The following is an 18,048-nucleotide window of genomic DNA, read 5'->3' on the forward strand; positions in this document are numbered from 1 at the left end:
TACAACATCATTAAAAATATTTCTTTAATCACTAAGTTAAAAAAAAAAAACCATTCAAAACACAAATCCGGAATCGAAAGCATTTCTGTTATCCAAATATGTTGGTTCTCCAAAGAAAAAAGTTATGCATCAGTCGAAAACCGCAGCACATCTCATTTTTTTTTTTTTTACACTCAATACTTTGAGTATGCTGCAGTTCCGGCTGATACAAATGTTCTCTCTTCTCCAAATATGTTGCTCCGATTTTGGCCCTTGTGCTTTGGTCCTCTTGCACATTAAAATGTTAAACCGACGTCGGTTAACGACTCCACATAAATACAAAGAAACCATAGGGAAATTTCTCTCTCTTACTTCCTCGAAATCTAGGGTTTTGCCCGAGAACAAGACCCAGAAACCTCTGCCCCCTTGAAGATTCTGAGGATCCGAACACCGCAACCCAATATCAGAGAGACATGGGAGGGAAGTGCCCGCACAGACATGTGAAGAAGAGACGCTATTCTCACAAGACTGCTCGCCGCACCAAATTCCTCGTCAATGATATCCTTTTTTTCCTCTCTCTTCCCCTTCAAAAATTTTCTGTCCTTTTCTCTTTTCTTATTCCGGAAACGTTGATTTCCTTTTTTATTTGAGTAGATTTCGCTCCTTGACTGAAATTAGACACGGGACGATATGGTTTTTGATGAGCTGAAGAAGTCCGAAGAGGAAAGGAAGCCGTTGCCGGTTGATGAAGACTTGCCCGGAATGGGCCAGTATTATTGCATCCACTGCGAGTATGTCTTTTTTCTTTTTGTAATTGTTATTTATTTTATCATTCAAAAAAATTCTTTCTGTTGTTCCCTGAATTTTACAATCCTGTTATTTCATTTGCAAGAGAAAAAGGCTAATCTAGAAATTTTATATTTTGTTACCTAAAAGTTAGCTTTCTTTGGCGTGGTTTGGTTTGCCATGTTAACTGGTTGTGTTCGTTCGAAAACGAATATTTTCAAATACAACAGTGAGAATATATCACGGACTCGTTTGATGTTTTTCAGTGCCCCATTCTGTTAGGATGGATGGGTTCTGGGTTTTCTTTATTCGTTCGATTGTTGAATTTTGTTTTTGTTCTGATATGTTTGTTCTTGAATGCAGCCGATACTTTGCGAATGTATCTGTGAGAGATGAGCATTTCAAGACAAAACGTCACAGGAAGCGGTAGGAAACTTCTTGCACCAAAATTTCCTTTGTATTTTTTTCCTTGTGCTCTGAATGAAGACGTGTAATAGGTTCATTTGTCAATGTTTTGCACTATTTTTCTCCTATGTTCAAGTGTTACTCCAACTCTTGCTTTTTCTCAGCTCCAACTTTTACTTCTTTAGGCTTATATTAAAGAGCTACTTTGTTGCCATACTTGATAGCTTGTATCCAAGAGCTTAGGTTGCTTTCTTCCCTAGAAAGTAGTTCGTTCCGGGCAATTTATATATTGATGCTAAGGGCTTAGCTTTTAGACTTGATTGCTACATTCTTGTTTGGTGTCACAGTTCTTTGAATTGGGTGTGCTTCTTGGCCTCTTTTGTCCAAAAGCAGCTGAATGTTGTAATTTAGGCCAATGCATGTTTTTTTATCTTTTAAGTATTTCAGGCCTATTAATCTGTTTTTGGTCATGTATTAACTCAAACCTTAAAAGAGTCTTTTTTGTGAGGAAGATGCCTTCTGTTCAATTGGGGAATTGTTTTGTGATGTTCTTTCATTTTCAGACTCAGCCGATGTAGAAGCAATCTTCCTCTGCTTTATAATGACTTAAGACTGACTCTGTGTAGCTGTATATCCTATAATCACTGGAGTTGATATATCATCTCACATGGTTCTTGTTGATGCAGTGTTAAGCAGATGATGGGTCCTGCACCTCATACTCAGCTTGATGCTGATTTAGCATCTGGAATGGGTATGCCAGATAATGGTCCAAAGCTTATGTCAACATAGATTTGTATTTTTGATATAGCTATTAGGTTATGAGTTTGAGTTCAAAACTTTTTATGTTGCAATAGTGGTCTTTTTTGTTACACTTGCCAGTATCAACATGAATGTAACGATAATCAATTTTCCTTTCAATTTTTCTTAATGCCATATTACATGTTATATCTGCAGATTATGTAGTAGTTTATTTAAAATGATGCTTTGGGGATTTTTGCTGCTCTTGTTTCGTTACACTATAGTTGGAATCAATTGTGAGTACGGTATTTGCACTGATTATATTCTTTAAGTAACATCCCTGATCTGGTTTTGGAATTTCTGTTTTTTTGCCCCTTTTTACCATGCTCCATATTTGTGATATTGATCATCATACTAGGTATACATCATTAGATGATTGTTTTATGGTGTTTGGTCAGTTTTCTATCTAAGAAACTGTAATACCATTATTCAAGTAATAAATTTTTCTTGGGAATCATTAAAATGGTTGAAACTACAATCTGGCTCTTCTTAATTGTGCTAATTTTTTGTGACATAATAAGGAATGGTACCAAGACACTCGAGTGTATTTATATATTCGACCAGTTGGTCTTGAAGGGAAAGTCTAATACCTCATATTTATGAGGGTGATAGGTGAGATTCTACATTACCTGAGCAGTTAAAGTTCTTGTGGGTTATATAATGATATTAAGAGATTCCAAGCACAACGTTGGCTAGTCATTGTAAAGTGTTAACTTGTATATATAGCTTAGGTGTCCTTACAGCTAGTAAGCATTAACATTTATAATGCTTTGGGTTGGGAAACTAAATGAATCGATGGTTTGTTTGGAGCTTCAAAATTCTGATATGATTGAGATGATTGTCTTTTTAGGTTGAAATATATGAAGTAGGTTAAGATGAACTTAATTTTTTTTATGGAAAATTGAAAAAGCAGTGAGTCTTATAAATGATTGGTTTGAGATGAGTTGAGTTAGATCCATAAACCAAACACAGCCTAAGCTCCACAACAAGAGCCAACTAGATTGGAAAGAGATTTGAGTTTATATCATCTAACGCTTGAAAATTTGAATATACTACCGAACCGAGTCACATATACTGATATGATCTTTATTTAGAATCTGTTGGCAATTTTGTCACATGTCTGTGTCAATATCATTCTCTATATCTTCGATCGGACTTTGTCTATGAGCACCCTCCTCAAAATCTTCCCCGAAGCTGACTTTGGGACACTTTTTACAAAAGTTACCGCCCGTAATCTTTTAAATGGTGCGACCTGAGGAAGCCAAAGAAACTGATCAAAATTTGAGCAAATACATGCCTGAGCATCTTCATGAGCTCTTAATATTGTGCATGCATATGCATAGGTGACAAAGATTTATCACCCTGTACCAACTGTACAGAGTTCATAATAAAAAGCCAAATATCGCATATACGTTATTGGGACATCTAACTTTTATAATCTAGACAAAATGGCTGGCCAGAAGCATGAAAGCCTACATTCTAAATCAACAGAATATTTCACTTTTTTAAGGAATGCCGGAATGGTGTTGAGCATCTCACAAAATAAGAGAACTGATTTGTACGTCTTAAATAGACAAGTCTTATACAAGTCTTTATAAAAAGTGGACCCTACTTTAAAAAAGTGTAAAAAAACTATTCTTTATTAGTAGAATCTACTTTTTTACAAAAGATTTGTATGGAATTTATCTATTTGAGGCTTGTATCTAGCATTTCTTAACAAATGATGACCCAATAAAGAGGTATGTTTATTTGAGAAATGATAGTTGCAGTTGTAAGTACGCAAGCGCCGTGCAGTTATTTTGAAAAAAAGTGAATAAATATAGAACCCGTATGAAAAGAAATTATTTTTTTAAAAGTAGAGTCTACTTATTTTCAAAGCAACTGTACGGCACTTGTGCACTCCACACTTTATGTAGAATTACTTATTCTGCCATTACTGAAATTGATATATTCCCAAACGTTACGGACTTTTTTACTTGATGAAATCAACCAAACAACAAAGAAGTCGTGTTTTTTTTTTTACAGTGAGATGCTTTTCAAACTCTCCTACCTGCTTTCCGATAAATTTCTGAACATCTTCTTCTGTCAACAAGCTGTTTGGAGAGCGGACAACATATGCAACTGGGACTTCACCAGATTTAGGGTCTGGAAATCTACAAGTTGAAATTCACATACAAATCTCATGCGATGTTTCAAATCTAAGGCAATTAAATAAATGGATCTGTATTAAATGCTAACAAAGCATGGAAAAAGTACTAAACACGTTTTTATTCTCCTACTTACGGGATCACAACGGCGTCTGATATTTCAGGGTGAGAAAGCAGCAAGCCTTCAATCTCTGCCGGTGACACCTAACAACAGTCATATACATATATAAAACTTTGTTTCTTACCACACTTAAATTTAATAGGACAAAGTGTGCCATTTTTAGTTTAACAACCAAAGGGTTTCCAAACTAATCAGATAAGAAAAATTATTAGTAGTACTGTAACATTGACAGCAAGATCGATCTGTGCTAATGCTGCAAATCAACTAATCTTGATCAGGCACTATTTAAAATACGTGACACCAGATCTATAAATGATTAAATTACCTGGAAAGCATCACACTTAATGAGCTCTTTAATTCGATCTACCACAAATAATTGTCCCTCTTCATTAAAATATCCAAGATCTCCAGTGTGTAGCCATCCTTGCCCATCTATAGTTAGTTTTGTGGCTTCCGGATTGTTGAAATAACCTGAAAGGATTTTCTGATATTGCATGAACCATACTGGCAATATTTAATGTGCAAGACAAAGATCAGTACTAAAACAAATATAACTTAATAAGCAAGATCAAAGAATGTTTTTTCTTCATTGATTAGTTTGTTTATTTAGTTATTTACCTTTTCTTTTTTTTTGAAAGGAAAACAATTTTATTCCTCAATAATCTCAGATCAAAGAAACAAACAAGGACTTTTCTTCCATTTCTACAATTACATCAGAAATGAGTAATGCAGATCTTGCCAAGGCATGAGCAACAACACTATTTGCATTTCTGGGAACATGATGTGTAGACCAGTTTGAGAACATCTGTAACTTATGCTTGATATTGTTGATCACCATTCCATGACTTGCCAAATTTGTAGAGTCTCTTGATAAGTCCTTGACCACCTGTAACGAGTCCCCCTCAAGGATGATGTTCTGCAATCCTAAATCCAGACCAAACATAGAGGCATGTAGTGCACCAATAGCTTCAGCCAGCAAAGGATCAAACAGTAATGGTCAATTGAATCTCAAGCAGCTAAGAACTGACCCTTCCCACAGTCTGACCACAACTCCAATACCAATGATTGACCCTTTTTGGTTTGGTAGTAATAACACCGACCTTTTTAACTAGAGTTAATTAGGATGTAAAGATAGGGTTCAATCACTTGAATCCTGCATTAAGATGGCTAGTCAAGTAACTCTAATCCATAGGTGTCAAGGTAAGTGTATAGAATCTGTGGTTAAACCCTGATTTCACTTTAAATGACTAGGAAACATATGAAGTGCTATGCTCATAGCAGTGAACATACATACATACACATTATGTAATCAGTCTGAGGCCAATAACTCTCTGAAACGATGATAATATTTAAAACCACCTAATCTGGCAAATCACTTAGCGAATCCCATAATGAACCATTTGACTAATGTGTTTAATGCTGTCCTATCTTGAAACGCCATTATGAGCAGGCTTGACCGTTTTAACGCCAGAAAAGGTGCCTAAATCAGTGGCATAACAGTCTGCTAGATGTTGCTTCCTTAGGGAAGAAAAAATAGAGATGTAAGGAATCTTAGATTAGAAATGAGGATATACTCTGTCAGAAGGGATAAACCATATCAAAAATAGTTAACCAAAACTCAACCTTTCATCATATTAGGTCCTCGAAGCCATATTTCACCCAATTGATTAGGTGGAAGAGGCTTTAAAGTATCAGTGCTAATTATTTGGGATTCAACTCCCGGAGCAAGTGTTCCCGCTGAACCAGAAAGGCAGGATTCTTCCCTTGGATTTTCCGATGAAATGAGTCCGCATGATTCTGTCATACCATATCCCTGCCAGAATAGGACATGAGGCAATTCAAATCTAGATTAAGCTTTCTTGCTACAAACTATTACAAAAAAAAAAAATTAAAGAGTACATAATTTAGAGCTCTATTTACCAAAGACAACCTCAAAACAAGGCCGTGAAAAGTATGAAACAATTGCTGCGAAATGTATGCAAACACTGACAAAGATGATATATCAAATTAAAGTTTTTGACTTGATAATATCTAAAACCTTATATCAAAGTTACCTGAGTAATTGCAGCGTGAGGGAGATTTTTCGCGCACTCCTCCATCACATCTATTCCCAAAGGAGCCGCACCTGACCCAATCCGCTTCAATGATGACAAATCGAACTTCTTCAGCACAGCATTCCGCTTTGCCAGTACAATCATCACAGGCGGAACAACGGACAGATAAGTCACCCTATACTTCTCCACCGCCCCCAGCATCTTCTCAAATTCAAACTTTCCCATCGAAACCACTGTGTTCCCTCTCCGAAGCTGTGCATACGTGACAACCACGAGGCCAAACACATGAAACATCGGCAGAAAACACAGAAACACGTTCTTTGGGTCGCCGTATCGGTCCTGATCGGCCGTCACCATTAGCGACGTTGCGATGATGTTCTGATGCGTTAGAATCACTCCCTTGCTTGTCCCGGTCGTGCCGGATGAATACAGAAGGACTGCTATATCGCTCTGCGTGACATTTGTAGCCGGAAAATCACAAGCTCGATTAGATTTTATCAACTCAGAGTAATACCAAATTTTTGAAGTAGTCATATTCGTAATACTAGTGGAATTCGAGGAAGGTATCATTATCGATGGCAAATTGAATTTTTCGATTTTGTGCCATAGTTCAGGAACGGTGATGATGAGCTTGGGGTTACAATCTGTGACTTGCTTTGAGAGTTCCGCAACAGTGTAAGAAGGATTACAGGTTGAAGCGATAGCACCGAGAGCGACTATCGCGAGGAAGCAAACGGGGAAGTCGATTGAGTTGGGGGCGACGACGAGGACGACGTCATTTTTGCGAATGTTGAGCCGGAGCAAAGCATGGGCGAGCTTGCAGACATGGAGTTTGAGCTGGTGGAATGTAATTGACTTACCATTATCAGCGTCGATGAGAGCAAGGCTGTGTGGGAAAGAGGATTGGAAGAGGAAGGAGGTGAGGGAGAGGTTGGGATTGGTGGGGAAGTCGATGGGCGGTCGTGGAGATGAGTAGGTTTGGGTCTTTGGATCGTAGGATTTTGTCATGATTGTTTGCTTGAGTGAGAGAGTGGGAAATACCGGGCGTTTGTTTCGCGAGAACGTTTGGATTTAAGCGTGAAAAATAAGCGAGGTGACGCAGAAACGTAGAGGTTGACGCAGAAACGTAGAGGTTGACGCAGGCAGTGACCTTTCACGGGTCGTGTCACATATTGTATCTCGAGATATACTACGTACAGTCCCCTTAAGCAGTCCCCGCGTACGCAGTTGTTTGTCGTTTGTCCATATCAGCTTGGTCGAAAGACGAAATTAACCTCCTCTGCTTTGAGCCTTTGACGAAGACAATGGAAGGAATTCAAAATCAGAATTCACTTTGCCGCTACTATTCATCCCGCGCGACCCAGAAAGTTCCTCCACCTCTGGCATTGTTTTCACTGACCTCCACCACCGGCGTTGTGTTCATCTCCTCCACCACCATCAGCCGGTAACGTCCTCCCCCACCCACTGCTTAACGAAAATCGTTTTGCCGCTAGGAGCCCCGCGCGCGACCCAATTTTTTTGTCTCCTCCACCACCAGCGTAGTGCTAATCTCCTCCACCACTGCCGTCATGTTCAACTCCTCCACCAACATCAGCCGGTAACAAGGATCGAGGCTACCGAGCAAATCTGTTTGCCGCTAGGAGCCCGCGCGAGCCAAAAATTTTTTTCTCCTCCACGAGCTCGCGCGACCCAGAATTTTTTTTCTCCTCCACCACCGCCGTCGTGCTAATTTCCCTCACCACCGCCGTCGTACTCAACTCCTCCACCACCGGTGCTGTGCTAATCGGTTTGCCTCTACCTAGTTTCTTCAGTTTCGGCTTTAATAATCCATATGCATGTACTAGCTTTGGGTTCCTGTAATATTAACTTCATCAATTAATCCTTGTTGCCTGATGATAAGTAAGAATGGCGTTCTCTTCTGAAGGAACTAGTTAGATTCATCTGAATTTAGATTTCAAGGTCATTATTTGGCAAAGCAAAAAAAAAAAAAACAGTTAGCAAAAAAAATTTAGATTTCAATGTAAATTTTATTTTTCCTTAGGCAATGTTTGATATTGTTGATTTATCCACAAAAAAAAATTAGAGGAGCAGCATGTGTAGATGCCAGAGGTGGAGGAGCAGCATGTGTTTGATAGTTTGTTTGTGTTTTCTTGGGACTGTGTAGATGAAGAATAAGTTTTAGTTGTGATTGGTGGATTGCTTTTTGTGACTCTGAGTGTTCCTACCCATTGTTATTACCAGATTATTAAACATGTTCAGCACTATATATTTAGGAATAGGCTATGATTCTCTTTACTGTTAATTTTTTATCTTGAATTGGCTGAATGTGTAGGTCCATTTTGGTAGACAATTCGATGGAGAAAGGGGAAGAAAGCACAAGGCCTACCGGCAGTGCCACAAGGCCTACCAGCAGTGCTACAAGGCCTGCCAGCTCTACTGCAATGACACAGGTATTCTTTTCCCATCCAAAAGCCATGTTATCGGTGTCATTTATAATTTGGTGATAAGTCATTTTATGCCATTGTTTTAGGAAATACCAAGACCATTTTATCCAGATTGGTCAGCATATAACAGCTATATGCATGGGTATCATGGGATGATGCCACCTACATTTTTCCCACCGTTTGCTCCTCGTCCAAATGCCGACCCTTATTCATGGAGAAACGAGGTGATAAACTTTATGATTTGGAAGTTTCTATATTTAAATCCACTTTGTGAAGGACATTTATGTTTATTTATTGAAAAATCCAGCTTCCAACGGGAGTACCGTTTAGACCACCAATTGCCTATCCTTATGCTCCTCCAATTCCCTATCCGGGATGTTCAAGTAATTCAAAGGACATGACAGAACCCTCCTCGTCTACTAGGCCAGAACCCTCCTCGTCTACCAGGCGATCATTATTTTCTTCTGAAAGCAATACTTATGAGGATAGTTCAAATGTCGGAGACGAGGACATTGAACAAGAGCAGGTATACACTTTATATATTGAAATTGAGTTTATACATTCCTTATCCTGATATGTGTTATGGGTTAATGCAGGAGTTTGATAATCCAATGGTTGAGGAAGTACCATCAATGGTTGAGGAGGTACCATCGATAGTTGAGGAAGTACCATCGAGCAGCCATGGAAATGACGATGATGGTGTTATAGAGCCGAGGCCGGGGATGTCATTTAAAACTGAGCATGAGCTTTTAGACTTCTATAAGAAATATGGAAAACAGATTGGGTTTGGTGTAATGACCCAAAGAAGTAAAAGGGAAGACGATGGGAGTGTTAGGTATTTAACACTTGGTTGTGCTCGTGGTGGTAAGGCAAGGAACCGTACCTCGAATGTTTCTAAACCACGGCCGACAACGAAGACGGATTGTAAGGCTAAGATTAATGCAATCGTGCTTGATGGAGTGTTGCGTATAACTACCGTTGATAATGCACACAACCATGGGTTGAGTCCAAGGAAGGCAAGGTTTTTTAGATGTAATCGTGCTATCGACGCTTCCGTGAAAAGACAACTAGATATCAACGATAAGGCAGGAATAAGTATGGCTAAAAGTTTCAACTCGTTGGTTGTCGAGGTAGGTGGATATGATAATCTTCCATTTGTTGAGAAGGATGCGCGGAATTATATTGATAAGGCCCGACATCTTAGGCTTGGTAAAGGAGGTGCTGATGCACTCCGTGGCTACTTTGAGAGAATGCAGTATAAGAATGATGGGTTCTATTCCTTGATGGATTTAGACGACGAGGGAAGATTAAAGAATGTTTTTTGGGCGGATGCACGTAGTAGATCAGCATATGGCTATTTTGGGGATGTTGTGACATTTGACACAACATACCTAACAAATAGATATGGCATGCCATTCGCCCCTTTCGTAGGTGTTAACCATCATGGACAATCAATACTTTTTGGAGCAGGTTTGATTTCAAGTGAAGATACTGATACATTTGTTTGGTTATTTGAGACTTGGTTGAAATGTATGGATAAGAGAGCACCAAATGCTATCATCACTGACCAGGATAGGGCCATGAAAAATGCCATAGCAATAGTCTTTCCGAAGACCCGACACAGGTATTGTTTATGGCACATTATGCGAAAACTACCAGAGAAGTTGGGTTCCCATTCTAAATATAATGATGGATTGAAGAGCGCATTACACAAATGTGTTTATGATTGCCAAACTTCTGAAGAGTTTGAGAAGTCTTGGGAGGTGTTCCTTGATACGTATAATTTGCATGAGAATGTATGGCTTCAAAGTCTATATAGTGAGAGGATGCATTGGGTTCCTGTATATCTTAAAGATACATTTTGGGCTGGAATGAGCACAACTCAAAGAAGTGAGAGCATTAATGCATTTTTTGATGGTTTTGTGCATTCGGGGACAACGTTAAAAGAGTTCGTTGATCAGTTTGACAATGCATTGAGAAAGAGAGGAGAGAATGAGATGGCAGCGGACTTTCACTCATTTAACTGCACAATCCCATGTATAACCCATTTACCCATGGAGAAGCAATTTCAAGAATTGTATACTAATTCTAAATTTAAAGAAGTGCAGTCTGAGGTAATGGGGATTATTTATTCTCATTGTATTCTCATCAAGACGGAAGGGGCAATTTCGACATATCAAGTTAATGACCAGTTGCAAGTTGAAGGGTATATTAAAAGAGTTACATACCAAGCATACTTTAATGAAGAGGAGTGTGAGGCAAAGTGCATGTGTGGACTATTTCAGATGAGAGGCATTTTATGCAGGCACATTCTTGCTATTTTCTCAGTAAAAGATGTTCAATCAGTGCCTTCAAAGTACATTATGGACAGGTGGCGAAAGGACATTAAGCGTAGGTATTCTCTGATTCGAAGCAGTTATGATGATTTGAGTAATAAACCAGCTGCTGGAAGGTATACTAATTTGATTAAGCTGTGCTACGAAGTTGCTACAAATGCAGCTGAGAGTGATCATTTTTCAATGGATATGACACAGAAGTTGTTGGCTATGAATTTGAGTTACACAAAAACCAAGGCGCAGCCTGTAATTGTGAATGTTGGTACTGAGGTTAATGATGTTGAAATGGGAAGTTCAAAAAAAGTGTTAAGTCCTCGCATTGTTAGAGGTAAGGGGAGGCCTCCATCAAAGAGACTGGCACCTACAGTAGAGAAGGTTATGAGGAAGCAACAAACTAAACGTAAACAGTCCGAGACCGGTGCAAAGAGAAAGAGAAAAAATGTATTTAATTTGTTTGTTATACTTATGTAGAGTTATTCCATAAAAAAATATAATTTAATTATGTATGGTTAAAATGTAGGCACCTGAACTTCAGGATGAGGTCTCGAGTGGCGCTCCAACAACAGATGAGGTCTTCAGTACAAGTGGCGTTGCAGTAACAACAGATGAGGTCTTGATCACAAGTGGCGTTCAAGCAGTAACAGATGAGATCTTGAACACAAGTGGCGTTCAAGCAGCAACAACAGATGAGGTCGTATTTCCTGGCACACAACAAAGTGTCATTAGCCAGGTATGTAATAGTTCGTGTATATAAATTTGTGTACTATGGTATGACAATTTTTAAGTGATTTCTAAATCTATTTTCATTAATCTGATTGCAGGTGGATCTTCAACATGGTTAATTTTAATCAGTGTATAATGATAGTGACAAGAATTTTATGCCTGTGGAGCTGTTGGCATTTTATACATTTGTTTGGCATTTGTGTAGCTGGTTGGCATTTGTGGAGCTGTTGGCATTTTGTGGAGCTGGTTGGCATTTGTGTAGCTGGTTGGCATTTGTGTAGCTGTTGGCATTTTGTGGAGCTGGTTAGCATTTGTGGAGCTGTTGGCATTTTATGTAGCTGGTTGGCATTTTGAATGTAGCTGTTATTGGTCGCTATTGAAATTTTTGTACTCGTTGTTTGTGGTCACACTTTGTATTTGTGGACCTTTTTTGTATTTGGCATTAGCCATGGCTACATTTGATGACAACACTTTGTATTTCTGGTTACTGAAATACCTGTTGTGACATTTATTTTCATACACAATGTTCTTTGCTTTTAATGAAGAATGTCATATATTTAAGTTCTTCACAATTTAATGCACCTGTTGTGACATATATTTAAGTTTCACAATTTATTATTGCACTATTACAGCAACAAATTTGATGGAAAATACGTAATATTGATTGCAACATAAGTCTGGTACAGTTGGAAATAGAAACTGCATATTACAACTTCGCACAAAAGACTGCATATTAATGCAGAAGGTTTACAAGTAACCAGTCTGGCTACACTAGAACACAACAAGTTGACAACATCCAAAAAGTCTCTAACACAAACTTAATCTTCAATTGTCGTTGATCGTAGCAAACAACATGAGATTAGTATTGTCAATGCCCAATACACGCAAAGTAGCATGCGTGCATGTTGGAGTTCATTCTCTCTCCTTTGGACTTCTTCCTCTCTTTTTTCGACTTCTTCCTCTCTTTTTTCGACTTCTTCCTCTTTTTGCTGGAGTTCTCTTTCCCTAGCAAAGGGACTTTCATTTCGTTGTTCAAAATCTGCCCATATAAAGTAGTTGCAGTATGGTTTTCCCTGCAGCAAATAACTTGTAAAAATCAATGTAAAAAAAAGAAAGATCACTTCAACAATGTAGGAGATTAAGTGATGACCTCTTTATTGTACTTTGGACAAGTGAAAAAAGGTCTTCTTGGATTTCTCGAAGTGTTCGAGATTTTGAGACGTGCAATCGACCCACATAAACATATTGGAGCATTTCTCAAATAACGATCACCCAAGGAAGATGATGACTGAGATGACGACATTGCACTTTATTAAACACAAACACCCATGAAACAAGTAAAATATTAGTATAGTGGTGAATTATACTATTAGTAAAATATCAAACACAAACACTCAAGCTGAATTATTGCCCATCTCTGGGCTATTAATTTATATAAATATTATTTTTGCTCACTATCATCTTGAGTGTCTCAATTAACTCCACCTGTTATATGTGATGCATTCCCCTTTTAGCATGTGTATCACTATGTGTTTGACTCAAATCTTCTATCTCTCACTCTTGTTACCCTTCTCTGTGGGTTGTGTGACCAAAGGTCAAAATCCTCAGATTTCATTGGGTGAGTTATATTATCATCTGTCTTCGTGGAATAGCATATTCTTAGAAAATGCTGAAGTCAAGAGAATTGTCATACAATCCTTAGAACTGAACTATATACTAAGCAATATGCATTTACTAAACATTGATGCATTAAACATATATATTGGAAGAGCAAACTATGGTACATGCAGAAAGTCAAATTAGATTAAGAATGAACATTTGTATATGTTAAATGAACATTAAAAATGTTCCTTTTTTTTCTTTTTTTCTTTTCTATTTGGATGCTCCTTTTGAAACTTCAGTTATGTATTGACTCTACTCATTCTCTTGTTTGATTGCAGGATTTTGGGATCAAGTATAATATGGAAAATGGTGGACCTGCTCCAGAGGGAATCACCGATAAGATCTATGAGAACACAAAAACAATAAAGGAGTACTTCAATGCAGAAAATCTACCTGATGTATTTCTTGCTTCCTATGCTGCCCGAGTTTCCTTTTTACTCCCCTTGTGATGTTGTTATTAGACTGTTATACGTAGTTTCAGTTATCATGTTATTATCTGTCATTTCAAAATATGCATATAGGTGGATATCTCTACAGTAGGTGTAACTAGTTTCCAGGGCCCTGAGGGACAATTTGATGTTGAGGTTTTTGATTCAGCAAATGATTATTTAAAATTGATGAAGTAAGTTTTCCCTACAGGATCTCCATTTCTCTCCTATATTTGCATGAGCAACACAGATGCCAATGGGTCATTCCATTCATTGTAGTCTTATTACATTGCATGAAACTGAGTCACTGAGTCACTGAGTCCCTCTCACACATTTTCTCAAACAATTGGACTGCAGCAGCAAATAACACCACGACATTCCAACAACAACTAACAGAATTTCCAACAACAACAAACTATAAAGATGTACTTCGAAGATGCCTTAATTTCCACAATTACCAACAACAACGTGTATGAAGATGTACTTTGAAGATGCCTTAATTTCCAGAATTACCAACATAACCTTAATTTCAAATACGAACTCAAACAGAGAAATATTGCCTACCAAATGCCTTAATTTCTAACAAAAACAGAGAAACATTACCACCAATTACCAAATGCCTACCTACCAAATGCCTTAATTTCTAACAAAAAAAAAAAAACAGGGAATCATTGCAATAAAAAAATTGGGATAAATCAACCTATTAGGGCTCAGACGGAGTGAAGTTAGGGCTGGGCTCAAAAATTACTCTTTTCGGCGGAATCAACTCCTCCACCACCTCGCACCACGACGTTCACCACGACGTTAGGGCTGGGACTTCGAATTTATTAGAGTTCTCGGCAACGCGACGCGAATCTCCACCACCGACGGAGTGAAGTTAGGGCTACTCTTCTGGGCAAAGCATCGGTCTCGAGGAGGAAGAAATCAACTCGTTTGAGGACGGAGTGAAATTAGAGTTCTCGGCAAATATCAACTCGTTCGAGGACGGAGTGAAATTAGAGTTCTCGGCAACCTCTTCTGGGCAGAGTCTGGGCAGAGGTTAGGTCTCGCTTCGAAGAGGTCTCGGATCAAAGAGGTCTCGCTTCGAAGAGGAAGGCGTCCGTCCATCAAGCCAGACGACGTCGTAAGCACAAGTTAATAAAACGGGGCGTTTTTGCCACGTTGGGCGTGCGCGCCCAGTCCTCTGACTTGGGACTGCATAAAGACTTTCTCTTGTATCTCCTACTCTAATGTAAAGATTTGGATGATTTTATTTTAAATATAGCTTTTCCATTGGACAACATATAAATAACAATTAATGGATACCTAAATATATATTTCTTAATCTGCCATATAAATCTTTAAATAGATACCTATAAATCTTCTAAATTTGCTATGTAAGAGGGCAACAATTAATAAATCGCTCAATTTTAACGACTAAATCATAAATAATAAATAAAACACAAAGCAATGACATTGTTCTCCACATACTTCAAATTGATTGAATCGCAAGTTGATAATGATCAAGTGCTCAAAGGAGAGTGGCAATTTTCGCCAAACTTTGTATCGCATATATCCTACAATCATAAAAGGCGTTTAGAAGTTCTGAGAAAGGAGTATGGCAAATCATAGCCATATATTTACGTCATTTGTCTAAAAAATGAATGTATTATATTAGTCAAATGCATAATTTTATAATTTTGAGTATGGGTGAAATTTTTTCGGTCCGGACCGAAAAGCTACTGCACCGGACAAAACTGAACTCACCCCTCCTCGGTCTTGGTCTCGGTCTATGTTGTCTCCAAAATTTGATTTTCGATCCTGGTGTGTAGGGCTGGGCTCCGACTCCGACGGAGTCGGAGTGCTCGTTTCCGACCTCCGACTCCGACAAGAGTCGGAGCCAAATTGGAGCTCCGACTCCGACTCCGAATTGGAGTCGGAGTCGGAGTCCGACTCCGATCGGAGGTCGGAGTTCCGACCTCCTATAGGAGCTCCGACATAAGATCGGAGCTCGACGTGCGCTCGACGTAGCGCTCGAGCGAAACTCTTTCAGAGAGGTTCGCTCGACTTCCGCTCGACTTTCGCTCGAGCGAACCTCTCTGGAAGAGGTTCGCTCGACTTCCGCTCGACCTGTCGCTCGAGCAGAACTCTTCTAGAGAGGTTCGCTCGACTTCCGCTCGACATGTCGATCGAGCCAATGTTCAATACAACGTGTGCTCGACTTGCGCTCGACACCTCGCTCGAGCGCAAGTGTACAGTAAAAAAAAATTTCGGAGTCGGAATCGGAGCTTCTTGGAGCTCCGACTCCGACTCCGACTCCGAATAGATATTCGGAGCTACTCCGAATTCCGACTCCGAATTCTGATTCGTAGGAGCGGAAGTCGGACGGAGTTGGAATTTTCGGAATTTTGCACACCCCTACTGGTGTGTGGTTTTCTTTTACCAAACCGGATCGAAACCGACCGAATCACTTATATATAAATTTTTTAAATATTTTTAAAAATATATAATATATTATTTTATAAAGTAATTGAATAGGTTAATTATGTAATCTATCATCATTGATCATATAAAATATACAATAATATATGCTATCAATTGACTAATATATCACATGATAAATCATATGATAATATTTATTATTACATTTAAATACATACTCTACTATCTACAACTAATTAAAGTAATTATGTATTTTTTTTAAGATGCCTAAGTTGCAAGTAAGCATAAATAATCTATGGGCAATTAAATTGTTTAATATCATTAACCATATATATAATGTTAGAATTTTAATATAGACCATTATAAATACTAAAGTACTAAGTTAGTAACTATTAATATCATAAATATAAATATAATTAATATTTTTTTAATGAGTTAGTTACATAATCCACATTAAAGAGCTCACTTAGTTTTGATTTTAATATTTGTATTAATTTATTTAACAAAAAAAGAAAAGAGGAAAAAAATGATTTTAGATCATATGGACTGAATCGGACCGACCGAACCGATAGCTAACGGTACGGTCCGATCCTTAAGAGTAATCGGTCCAGACGGTTCAAAACAAAGGGTAGGCCAAAATTTTCGAACCGAGCCCTACCTTATTGGACTGATTACACCGCTAATTTTGAGGTACAATAATTTTCTCTCACCAGTCATATTTGGCATAGTACTATTCATAGACCAAATGAATATTTTATTAAAAAAATACTATTTACCTCGTATTTCTCTCGTATTGCCCGAACCTCTCTCTTCTCTTCCTGTTCCTAGTTGTCATCTTCCCTTGAGTAGAGGATCTCAGCTTTTCGTCGTCCCTATAAATTGTAGATTTGGACTCCTACAATAATCTTCCACAATAAATTACAAATCTCTCTATAAATACTCCCTCTCTAGGGTAACGATTTCCTATAAATTAAAATTTTGGACTCTTACAATAATCTTCTACCATAAATTACATCAATAATCTCCTACAAATCTCCCTATAAATACTCCCTCTTTAGGGTAACGATTTTCTTATAAAGTGTATTTTTCTAATTTATTTTCGATCTGTTGGTGTTGGAGAATGACATAATGAATAGAAGATCGATGTTTCCCTATCGGCCGCTTGATTGTCATGATGATGGCATCCCTAAGTATTAGTTCTATCTTATCACTATCCTAATTAGGACTGTGCAAAATTCTAAAATTTCCGATTCTGCCAGACATCCGCTCCGATTCCGAGCCCGACAGAGTCGGAGTTATCGGAATTCGGAGTAACTCCGAATAGATAATCGGAGACGGAGCTCCAAGGAGCTTCGACTCCAACTTTGACTCCGATTTTTTTTAAAAACAAAAACCCAGTTGTAAAACGATGTCGTTTTGAACATTGGATCGAGCGAGATGTCGAGCGCAAGTCGAGCGAACCTCTCTAGAAGAGTTCTGCTCGAGCGCCACATCGAGCGCACTTCGAGCGAACCTTTCTACATGGGTTCCACTCGAGCACTGAGTCGAGCGCACATCGAGCGAACCTCTCTGGAAAAGTTCTGCTCGAGCGCCACGTCGAGCGCACTTTGAGCGAACCTCTCTGTATGGGTTCCACTCGAGCACTGAGTCGAGCGCAATATGAGCGAATCTCTCTGTATGGATTCCGCTCGAGCGCACTTCGAGCGAACCTATCTGTATGGGTTCCGCTTGAGCGCCGTTCAGA

The 18,048-nt window shown here is 38.6% G+C and overlaps 3 protein-coding genes, 1 long non-coding RNA gene and 1 other non-coding gene across 6 annotated transcripts; 3 read left to right on the forward strand and 2 right to left on the reverse strand.

Annotated features, from left to right (window-relative positions):
- Positions 1-312: 312 nt before the first annotated feature.
- LOC109009882 (zinc finger protein 593-like) lies at positions 313-2,184 on the forward strand. The gene is made up of 4 exons (XM_018990528.2): positions 313-537; positions 662-770; positions 1,129-1,191; positions 1,857-2,184. The coding sequence occupies exons 1-4, from the start codon at positions 453-455 to the stop codon at positions 1,957-1,959; spliced, it is 360 nt and encodes a 119-aa protein (XP_018846073.1). The 5' UTR covers positions 313-452; the 3' UTR covers positions 1,960-2,184.
- Positions 2,185-2,986: 802 nt separating this feature from the next.
- Positions 2,987-7,395, reverse strand: LOC108982339 (4-coumarate--CoA ligase-like 7). The gene is made up of 6 exons (XM_035689879.1): positions 6,291-7,395; positions 5,860-6,049; positions 4,562-4,707; positions 4,252-4,319; positions 4,019-4,121; positions 2,987-3,220 (listed from the first exon to the last, which is right to left on the reverse strand). Exons 1-6 carry the CDS (start codon positions 7,296-7,298, stop codon positions 3,107-3,109), a joined length of 1,629 nt encoding a protein of 542 aa, XP_035545772.1. The 5' UTR covers positions 7,299-7,395; the 3' UTR covers positions 2,987-3,106.
- An 82-nt stretch (positions 7,396-7,477) lies between these two features.
- Positions 7,478-12,362, forward strand: LOC108982967 (protein FAR1-RELATED SEQUENCE 5-like). Of its 2 annotated transcripts, XM_035689552.1 has the most exons (8): positions 7,478-8,076; positions 8,623-8,740; positions 8,821-8,958; positions 9,042-9,260; positions 9,331-10,285; positions 11,228-11,511; positions 11,591-11,800; positions 11,892-12,362. In XM_035689552.1, exons 2-8 carry the CDS (start codon positions 8,645-8,647, stop codon positions 11,910-11,912), a joined length of 1,923 nt encoding a protein of 640 aa, XP_035545445.1. In that variant the 5' UTR covers positions 7,478-8,076; positions 8,623-8,644; the 3' UTR covers positions 11,913-12,362. The 2 variants fall into 2 exon arrangements, with proteins under 2 accessions (XP_035545445.1, XP_018810009.2); XM_018954464.2 differs by having other exon boundaries at positions 9,331-11,511.
- A 60-nt stretch (positions 12,363-12,422) lies between these two features.
- Positions 12,423-15,104, reverse strand: LOC109009337. The gene is made up of 3 exons (XR_004801362.1): positions 14,584-15,104; positions 12,944-13,100; positions 12,423-12,866 (listed from the first exon to the last, which is right to left on the reverse strand). It is a non-coding gene; the product is annotated as an uncharacterized LOC109009337 (long non-coding RNA).
- Positions 15,105-17,430: 2,326 nt separating this feature from the next.
- On the forward strand, positions 17,431-17,517 carry LOC118348382. Its single transcript, XR_004801473.1, has one exon. It is a non-coding gene; the product is annotated as a small nucleolar RNA Z102/R77 (small nucleolar RNA).
- The last annotated feature ends 531 nt before the right edge of the window (positions 17,518-18,048 follow it).

The sequence above is a fragment of the Juglans regia genome, chromosome 4 (genome assembly GCF_001411555.2).
Source record: "Juglans regia cultivar Chandler chromosome 4, Walnut 2.0, whole genome shotgun sequence".
Lineage (NCBI taxonomy): Eukaryota > Viridiplantae > Streptophyta > Magnoliopsida > Fagales > Juglandaceae > Juglans > Juglans regia.